Raw genomic sequence first — 10,564 nt, forward strand, 5'->3', positions numbered from 1 at the left:
AAATCTTTGGCCTGATGGATGAGGAACATGACCCCAAAAAAGTCACATTGGAACCTCCAGGGCAACATGAGATTTAGAGATCCTGATATACTTTAAACCTGGGCCATCAGGTTTGGAAAGCAATAGAAAATGTTCATATATGGGCAAAGATTTAGAAACCCTGGCATCTCTCTGAATGTACTAATTAGAGATATTTACCAGAAAAGTTGGAAATAAAACAGTAACAAGAATGAGGACATCATAACTGGAAGGACTGGAACTGAAAATAGAAACAAGTAAAAAGGTGTATATCTAAATAATTGTCTTAAATACACTTTTATGTGAAGTGATGGCTCCATATTGCAAAAATAAGAAAATAGTGATGATAATAAATATGACTTAAGTTGACAAAGACTGGAGTAGTAGATTTGCCAAAAGGAGTTGAAAACTTCTAAACTCTTCATCTTTAGGAAAGAAGAGTATAACTGCATTATTCTGCTGTTAACCTTGAAAGTTTAATAATGGATTTTAAATGCTTCAAAAACTTAACCACTAATAGAACTAAAAGCAGCATATGTGTCTTCCGTATCATTGCACAAATGGTCTATACTAAATGTATTAATTCATTTCACAAACATTTAGTGAGTGCCTGTTATGGGCCAGGCACTGGGCTAGATTCTTAGGTACAAAGTTAACTAAGAAATAGCCCCTGCAACACAAATGAGGGGTGGGTAGTGGGGGGACAGCAAAGAAAGAAAAATAGTATAAAGCAAAGTCAAACACAAGACATAAATGTAATCAGGTGAATTCCCTAATTAAAAAGAAAGAACTTAGATTGGGTTAAAAAACAAAATCCAATTAAAAGCTGTTCACCAGGAAATCTTGAAATAAATTGACCTAGAAAGGTGAAAATTTGAAAATGGACAAATATGTTAGGCAAAAATGAAAATGAAGAAAAGAAATATGGCATAATTCATATCAGACAAAATAGAAGAAAATATGCATTCGAAATTGACAAAACGAATACATCATAGTGAAGGAAAGTATGACAGTTAAATCCTTTATGTTACAAATGTGTAGTATTGAAATACAAGTGAAAACTTTACAGTTACAACAGATATGGAGAGAACACTGGTAGAAGATGACTTTATCACTTGCAATTTGATAGATGAAGTAGACTAGAGTAAAAGAATATAGGATATTTTGGTTATATACACAGTAGCATAGAATCAATAGAAATATGTTTTAAATTTTTTATTTCCACAAACAGAAACTATATCACCTTTTAAAGTATACATAAGTAGTTAAAACTACTGATCATGAATAAAGAAAAATAACAGTAAATTTCCCAAGGAAAAGAATATTTTAAAAGCACCATGTTTTCTGACCACATCCTAGATCAATAGTAAATATTCCAACTGCATGGAAATAAAAAAGTACCCCACTTAGAAACTGTGGAGCCAAGAAGGAAATGTAAAAGCAATGAGAAAATATTTAGAATATGAGATCACTGATGTGCTTCAGCTAACATTCTACTCAGAGGTAAATTCATAGACATTAAATATTTTAAAGAAGAAAACTGAAGATATAAGAATGCAAGAACAAAGAAGGAAAAGTGCAAGAAAAACGAAAAATAAAAGTAGTGAGTTTCAAATGAGAAAAAACTAAAATTGAAGTTTTTTTAAATAAAAATAGTGGGTTTTTTTCCATTTTACTGTATATGTCTGTATCCTATGAAGGTTAAGCTATGTTTTTATGTAATCGTGGTATCTGCAAATACAGGCCATGTATGGTTGTGTTTGCATTGGCTAATACTGCCAAGCTCCTTTTTTTTGAGGGAGAAGAAATAATTTTGCAAAACCTAATAGTTGGCCCACAGTGTTGATAAACAAGTCTTCATTATTAGGATATTTTATTCCACCATTTATATAAAATAATTATCAGGGTCTTGATTTGCTAAAAGTCCTTTTGTTTCTTGCTGAGCCCTATTTGGCTGTTGTATTTTATTTACTATGAACCCTCATAAGATTCAGTGGCTATAAAGAATTAGAATAATTATTTCAGAAATGTTTTCTTGATCATTTGGAACATTTATCTACTTATTTATCATGGGTTTTTGTTGTTGTTGTTGTTTACTTATTTATTTTTGCCTTCCATCCTCAATGTTTTATTGGTTCCAGGACAAGGACCATTAGTCCATTTTGTTTACAACAAATTCCACAGAACCTAGAGTAACACTTGGTCTACAGAAGGCTCTCAATATGTTGCTGAATGGACAGAAGAAAGGAAGCGAAGGCTTATCCCTGAGTTATACTTTGTACCTGAAAAACACTTTGTTAGAGGCGTCTTTGGTTAATGTGCACATTTAAAATGATATTATGTACATTTAACCTTGTATACTAGTTCTTATTTATTACATCAGACTCATGGGGTTGTACTTCATTTCTTAAAGAATTCCAGGAACAGAAACAGTCCTTCATGTAGGGCTAAATTCGAAGGATCCCCAATAGATAAGCTTTGTTTCTGTATTTTTAGGCCTACAGTCTTCAGATAGATTTCAAAACCATCTCTTTGTTAAGTAGCTCTATGACAATATTGTGCATTAAGGTGTCTGTGTGTGTGTGTATATATATAGACAAAGTAGAATACTCATTCAAAACTCAATTTAAGGGTGATGAGGGCAACTTTTCTTCATTTCTTTCATCTTTTCTGTTCTTATAGTTACAAATGGAGAGTTGGCCTGGGTCCAAGTTAATTCTTCTCATGGCCCTGTCTGTATTGTCCCCTTTTTTCAGTGGTTAAAGTCTGCAGACTTGAGACTGAGCAGTCATAGGACACCATCTCCTTGGCCACTGTGACTGGTGAAGGAATAGGTGACCAAAATTGGGCCAATCAGAGCCCTTCTTAAAGATTTTTCATATCAATAGATCTGGAATTTTTTTTTTTTTTTTTTGAGACAGGGTGTCACTCTCACCCAGGCTGGAGTGCAGTGGTATGATCTCGGCTCACTTCAGCCTCGACCTCATGGGCTCAAGCAATTCTCCCCCCTCAGCCTCCTCAGTAACTGGGACTACAAACGTGTGCTACCACACCCAGCTAATTTTTTCTTTCTTTCTTTCTTTTTTTTTTTTTTTGAGATGGAGTTTTGCTCTTGTTGCCCAAGCTGGAGTGCAATGGCGCGATCTCAGCTCACTGCAACCTCTGCCTTCCGGGTTCAAGCGATTCTCCTGCCTCTGCCTCCCAAGTAGCTGGGATTACAGGCATGTGCCACCACGCCCGACTAATTTTGTATTTTTAGTAGAGACGGGTTTTCTCCATGTTAATCAGCCTGGTCTCGAACTCCCGACCTCAGGTGATCGGCCCGCCTCAGCCTCCCAAAGTGCTGGGATTACAGGTGTTAGCCACTGTGCCCGGCTTTTTCTTTTCTTTTTTTTTTTTCTTTTTTTTTTTTGGAGATAGGGTTTGGCCATGTTGCCTAGACTGGTCTCAAACTCCTGGGCTCAAGCCATCTGCCTGCCTCTGCCTCCCAAAATGCTGGGACTACAGGTGTGAGCCACCACACTCAGCTGAAAGTTGTTATTTTGGAGGGATTTATGGCCACCTTCTCTACAGAGGAGGTCATCTTTAACTGAAAAAGGGTGAAACCACTATATTGAGGAATGCTGCAATGCAATATGGAGTCAATCTTGCCAGGTCCCTGCCTCTAGAGAGTCAATCAACCCCCAGGCTAGCTCCATTTCTGCCACATGCAGTCTGAAGTGTTCCATTCTTTCTCTCATTCTGTAAGGAATCAGCCCAAGGTCCTTCCAATGAACCACCATTTTCTGTAATCAAGTTAAGTTTCTATTACTTGCAACCAAAAGCATTCTAATTCAACCATTCTAATAGTTTGCAGTGTATTATATTTGAAAGAGGAAAATCTACATGTTTTAATAAAGTATACTTTAGGAAAACCCTCCACCTTTGGATTAGTTTATATATTGTGCTCAATTTTTTAAAATATATGACATATATTTCATATATATGACATTAGCCACAGACCCTGTGTTAATGTCAAGTGTTTTAACCACAAAATAAGTGAATGCAGACTCTCAGCCTGAAAGTTGAATGCTGGCAGCCTTCCCTTAGGCCAGAAAAATGAGTAGTTCCACAGCAGCTGTCCTTTAGAAACCATACTCCATGGAAGTTTATTTTGTTTTTAATTTTTATAAATTTATGGGGTACAAGTATAATTTTGTTACATGCATAGCTTGCATAGTCTTCAAGTCAAGACTTTAGGGTCTCCATCACCCAGATAACATACATTGTACCCATTAAGTGATTTCTCATCATTCACTCCTTCCAACTCCCTCTCCACTCTGAGTCTCCATTCTCTATTATTCCACTCTCTGTGTCCATGTGTACACATTTTTTAGTACCTACTTATGAGTGAGAGCATGTGATATTTGACTTTCTGTGTCTGGCTTGTTTTACTTAAGATAATGACCTCCAGTTCCATCTATGTTCCTGAAAAAAATCTGATTTTACTCTTTTTAATCACTAAATAGTATTTAATTGTGTATATAATCACCTTCTTTTCTTTATCGAATCATTCGTTGGTTGACTCTATATAGTGCTGTGATAAACACATGAGTGCAGGTATCTTTTTGATACACTGGTTTCTTTTCATTTGGGTAGATATCCAGTAGTGCGATCACTGGATTGAATGGTAGTTGTATTTTTAATTCTTTGAGAAATTTCCATGTTTTCCTTAGAGACTGTACTAATTTATATTCCCATCAACATGTATAGGATTCTTTTTTCTCTTCATTCTCACTAAAATGTGGGGTTTTTTTTTGTCTTTTAATAATAGCTATTCTGTGGCCAGGCACAGTGGCTCACGCCTGTAATCCCAGCACTTTGGGAGGCTCAGGTGGGTGGATCACAAGGTCAAGAGATTGAGACCATCCTGGCCAACATGGTGAAACCCCATCTCTACTAAAAATACAAAAATTAGCTGGGTGTGGTGACACGTGCCTGTAGTCCCAGCAACTTGGGAGGCTGAGGCAGGAGAATCGCTTGAACCCGGGAGGCAGAGGTTGCAGTGAGCTGAGATCACGCCACTGCACTCCAGCCTGGGCGACAGAGTGAGACTCTGTCTCAAAAAAATAAAAAGTAAAATAATAGTAGTAGCCATTCTGACTAAGGTATGATGATATCTCATTTTAATTTGCATTTCTATGATGATTAGTGATGTTGAGAATTTTCATACACGTGTAGGAAATTTGTATGTCTTCTTTTGAGAAATGTCTATTCATATTTTTTGCCCATTTTTAATGAGATTGTTTTATTTTGTATTTGTTGAATTGAGTTTCTTGTAGATTCTGGATATTAGTCTCCTGTTGGATGAATAGTTTGCAAAAATTTCTCTCATTATGCAGGTTTTCTATTCACCCTATTGATCATCTGTTATACTGTGCAGAAGTTTTTTAGTTTAATTTAGTTTAATTATATCCCATTTGTCTTTTTTTTTTTTTTTTTTTTTTTTTTTAGACAGAGTCTCACTCTGTCACCCAGGCTGGAGTGCAATGGGGTGATCTCAGCTCACTACAACTTCTGCCTCCCGGGTTCAAACAATTCTCCTGCCTCAGCCTCCCAAGTAACTGGGATTACAGGCACATGCCATCATACCCAGCTAATTTTTTTGTATTTTAGTAGAGATGGGGTTTCACTGTGTTGCCCAGGCTGGTCTTGAACTCCTGAGCTCAGACAGTCCACCCGCCTTGGCCTCCCAAAGTGCTAGGATTACAGGTGTGAGCCACCACGCCTGGCCCTATTTTTTTGTTGTTATTGCTTACACTTTGAGGTCTTAGTCACAAATAATTTGCCTAGACCAATGTGCAGAAGAGTTTTCCCTGGGTTTTCTTCTAGTGTTTTTATAGTTTCAGGTTTTACTTTTACATTTTTAATTCATCTTGAGTTGATTTTTATATACAGTGATAGGAGTTCAGTTCCATTCTTTTGCATATAGGTAATCTACTTTCTCAGCACCATGTATGGAAAAGGGTGTCCTTTCCCCAGTGTATGTTTTTATTGGCTTTGTCAAAGATCAGTTAGCTGTAAATATGTGATCTTACGTCTGTGTTATCTATTCTGTTCCATTAATCTATGTGTCTGGTTTTATACCAGTACTGTGCTGTTTTGATTACTATAGCCTTATAGTATAACTTGAAATCAGGCAATGTGATGCCTCCAGCTTTGTTCTTTTGCTTAGGACTGCTTTGGTTATTTGGACTCTTTTTTGTTCCATATGAGTTTTAGAATTGTTTTTTCTAATTCCGTGAAAAATGATGTTGGTATCTTGATAGGGATTTCATTGAATCTGTAGGTTGTTTTGAGCAGTATGGTTATATTAATGATATTAATTATTGCAATTTATGGGATGTTTTTCCATTTGTTTGTGTCATCTACAATGAGGCAGGCAGATCACCTGAGGTTGGGAGTTCGAGACTAGCCTGGCCAACATGGTGAAACCCCGTCTCTACTAAAAATACAAAAATTAATTGGGCATGGTGGTATACACCTGTAATTCCAGCTACTTGTGAAGCTGAGGTGGGAGAATTGCTTGAACCCGGGAGGCAGAAGTTGCAGTGAGCCGAGATTGTGCCACTGCACTCCAGCCTGGGCAACAGAGTGAGACTCTGTCTCAAATAAAAAAAAAAGGAAGAAAATACTTTGTGTAAATTTGCCATATTTACACTCCTTATTAGAGCATGTTTACTTGCACCGTGATTTTATCTTTTAAGCAAAATATTTCAAACAGAGAACAGTATAGTAAATGTCTATGTACCCTCCCTCCTAGCATAAAAATTATAAAGTTCAATTCATTTTTTCCTAGTTTTCCCTAACCCAGAGGGTAATTTAGACCCTATGTTAACAGTAACAAATAGTATTTCTTTAAAAAAGTCTGTCCCAAAGACTAGACAGCCCACAAGGGTTTCCCTAATTATTTTGGGGAATTGCATGAGGGTTGCTTTCAAACCCAAGGAATTTGCACAACCACATGGAGTACATGGTTCTTTCTGGCTCTGGCTCCATCTCCCAGCAGAAATATCTGCTGCCAGTAGCTATGGAAGGCACCTAAGGGCTGCTACTGCCACAGGTGCCGCCTGCAGCTGACACTCACTATTGAAGCTATACTTCTTTGGGTCGTTGGAGCGGTGACAGTGCTCTTGTTCTCTCTGGAGGTAGAAAAATCCTTCTTCTCTTGTTGAGATACAGGGATCCCAAATTAGTGTGGCTGGTGATCACAACATCTCATCAATATTTGGGGAAACAGGCCTCACAGCTGTTCATCAGACAAGTGAATTAACTGACCGATTGTTGTACTTAGAACCTTTGTCCCTCTCCAGGACTCCGGCATTATCTGAGTCCCAAGCTCACTTTTCCTAGAGAATGGGCTTCTCGAAGGGTCTGCTTTGTTTCTCAGTACACATACACCATTGGCCAACTTGCCTGTCAATCCTACAGGCCAGTCTAGATTCTAGAGCAAACACACTTTAAGTCCCAGCTTGGCTTACTCTTCTAAGGGAAGAACTCATGTCCATCAGATTTATTTGATGTTATTTTCTGAACAATAAAAGTGTTCAAATAGATTATAGGAACATTGCCTAGGATAATATGGTATAGTGTGGTTTGTGATTTATGGTATATCCATATGATTAGGTACAATGTACAATTTTCAAATGATGATTATGAAAATTATGTAGCAAGATAGTAACATGGTCATTACGTACTTTTAAGTAGAAAAATCAGGATTCAAAATTGTATGCGTATTATGATTACAACTAGTATTACTTGTGATTACAACTGTTATTACTTATGATTTTACTTACAAAGGAGTCATTAGAGAACATAGCCATGTTAGAGTGAGGATCATAAGTTATATCATAATGAAAGAATTTATTTTTCAGAATGTTTATTACACAAAGTAATAAAATATTTACTATGTGCTAAAAATTGTTACCAAATATTAAGTATTGCATAATCTTTCTGTTTTGTAAAACACTGTCCAAGCACCAGTACTAAAGGATCTTTATCTGTCTGATCACTGCAAGAACCTGGAATCAATAAAATATGGTATTTTTTCTTCGTCTCAAACTCTCTGTCTCTGTCTCACCCCCGACTCCTTCTGCCTCTGCCTCTTCCTGTCCTTTTCCCTCTCTCTCTCTCTCTCTCTCCCCCGCCCCAGCACCCCCAACACACACATGATTTTTTAAACTCAGAAGGGAAGATTAAAAACAAATAATTCACCTACAATAATATACTAGTGCCTGTTTAAAGTTTGACTTTTTAAATTAAGCTTTAAAAAGTTTATTATTTAGGGTCATAGCAGAAAAAAAGATGTCATATTCAAAGGTTTGTCACTGAATACAGTTTAATAATGGACTCTTTGCAAAGGTATGGGCGGATTAAGGGAACTGGGAAGGAAGGGTGACGCACCCAGGAACTAGCAACTGTGGGAAGTCATTACCATCCCTTGCCTGAAGGAGCAAGGAGGAGGGAATTGTCCTGGAACCTAGTGAGAGCTACAGCGATGGGAGAGGAGCCGCCAGACAAGAGATGCAGCCATAGAGGAAAAAGCACAGCTGTTGAAACAGAATGGAGAGGGGAGTATATCCTAGTCTCTCCTGCCTTCTGATTGCCTGCCAGGGCTTCCCACTGGCTAAACCCAATTGCAAGACGGAAGCCAAGGGAGTCTGCTGATGCAGTCCCTGGGAGTCAGCCTCCCTTGACATAGAGAAGGCAAAGAAGGGTGGAGAATGAATTTGGAGGGGCGAATGGAGAATAACCAGTACACAGCGCCCAGCTTCTCCATATCATAGGAGACAGGTAAATATCTGTTTAACTACATACAAAACTTTGACCTTGAAGCTGCTGAAAAGTGCAGATTATTTTTAATTGTGCTACGTTTTCCTGGGCAGGCCTGGAGTTTGGATGGCTGTGTACTCTGCTGATGGAAATTTATGGCTGTGTCCATACGCTGTACTTTATTTGCAACGATGCTCTGAAAGTCTTCAGTTTTCTGCGCAATCCTGGACTGGTCATGTCTCAGCCTGTGACCCAGCTGTTGTTGAGCTGGAGCTCTTTCATCCTGTTTGCCAACTTACATCTCCTGTGTCCTGTATCCATGCTTTTTTCTTCTCGCACTTTGTTGGAGCACACAAATAGATTCCTTAGAAAGTATTCATGAGAAGCTAATTTTCTGAGACCATTCATGTCAGAAAATGTCCTTACTCTAACCCTTGACTAATAGTTTGGCTGAGTGTAAAATTTTAGACTAAGAAACATTTGTTTTTCAAAATAGGCCATTGCTTAATTTTCTTCTCACAATTGTATATGTGATTTTTTTTTTCTCTCAAAATTTCTCTTGATCAGACTTTTGGGGATATTTCCTTATCTTCCTAACCTTCTATGTATTATTTTTATTTTGGCCAACTATTTCTTTTTAACCTTTGTTTTTCTCACAGCATCTTCTTATTATTTTAAGGATGCCATATATCTGTAGATATGTGTATACAGTAAATATACACGTATATACACAAATAGATACACATATGGGTGTGCATTTTTTAATCTTTCAGGATATGAGTTGTTACTTTTTTAAAAGTTTTACTGTGTTCTCTGATTTATATTGTTTTCTCTAGTTTTCATTTTTCTGTTTATTTTGGTTTCTCTCTTTTGCCTTATGTATGGTGATTGTCGATTGTTTTTATTCGACTGAGGCATCAAAAGCCGATCTGGATTGTAGTGTATTCACACAATGGAATATTATTCTATCATAAAAATGAATGAAGTACTGATACATGTGGTAACATGGATAAACCTCCAAAACATTATGCCAATTGAGAGAAGTCAACGCAAAAGGTCACATATTGTATGATTCCTTTCATATGAAATATCTAGAATAGATACATCCATGAAAACAGAATGGAGATTGGTGATTTCCAGGGGTCATGGGAAAGGGAAACAGAGTTTTACTTTGTAGCGATGGGGACTAAATAGAGTTGGTGGCTGCAAAACATTACAAGTTTACTAAATGTCACTGAATCCTTCACTTTAAAATAGTAAATTTTATGTGACTATCATAAAATAAATTGATTTTTTAAAAGAGCTGCTGGGAGACCTGTGGATGTGTGGCATGACAAGCAGTGGCCTTCGTTTCTGAATAATTAGGCAGCAAACCAATCACTCTGAGAAGGCCCCAACATTGTTAGTGTGTACATGAGAGGATTTACTCTGGGGCTTTTTCACACAAAAATAGTTCGAATCTCTCCCCTAACGGGCAGCAGCTCAGTTCGCTAAGTTCTTCATAGGTCTGAGGCCTGCACGTGACATTAGTTCCCATGTTTTGTTCCTTGCGCATCATTCCGCTCTTGCTCTGAACCTGGTTTCCTGTTCCCAAAGCCTCTCCCTCTCAGCCTCTCCGGAGGCAGAGCGCTGGTCCCCCACTGGGCAGGTAGAGATCTTGTTTTCCTCGTGGGAGGGCAGGAAGGGAATCTTCAGGCTTTCTTCCCTTGCCTCCACCTACTGTGTGCCACACCAA

At 37.8% G+C, this 10,564-nt stretch overlaps 1 protein-coding gene across 1 annotated transcript in view; it reads left to right on the forward strand.

Annotated features, from left to right (window-relative positions):
- The window catches only part of BCKDHB (branched chain keto acid dehydrogenase E1 subunit beta), a 252,291-nt gene extending 242,160 nt beyond the window's left edge, over nucleotides 1–10,131 (forward strand). The window contains exon 10 of the mRNA XM_063666350.1: nucleotides 5,516–10,131. Coding sequence (XP_063522420.1) covers nucleotides 5,516–5,713 — 198 coding nt within the window. The 3' untranslated portion in view covers nucleotides 5,714–10,131. The remainder of the gene's footprint in view (nucleotides 1–5,515) is intronic.
- Nucleotides 10,132–10,564: the final 433 nt, after the last annotated feature.

The sequence above is a fragment of the Pongo pygmaeus genome, chromosome 5 (genome assembly GCF_028885625.2).
Source record: "Pongo pygmaeus isolate AG05252 chromosome 5, NHGRI_mPonPyg2-v2.0_pri, whole genome shotgun sequence".
In the NCBI taxonomy this organism is placed as follows: domain Eukaryota; kingdom Metazoa; phylum Chordata; class Mammalia; order Primates; family Hominidae; genus Pongo; species Pongo pygmaeus.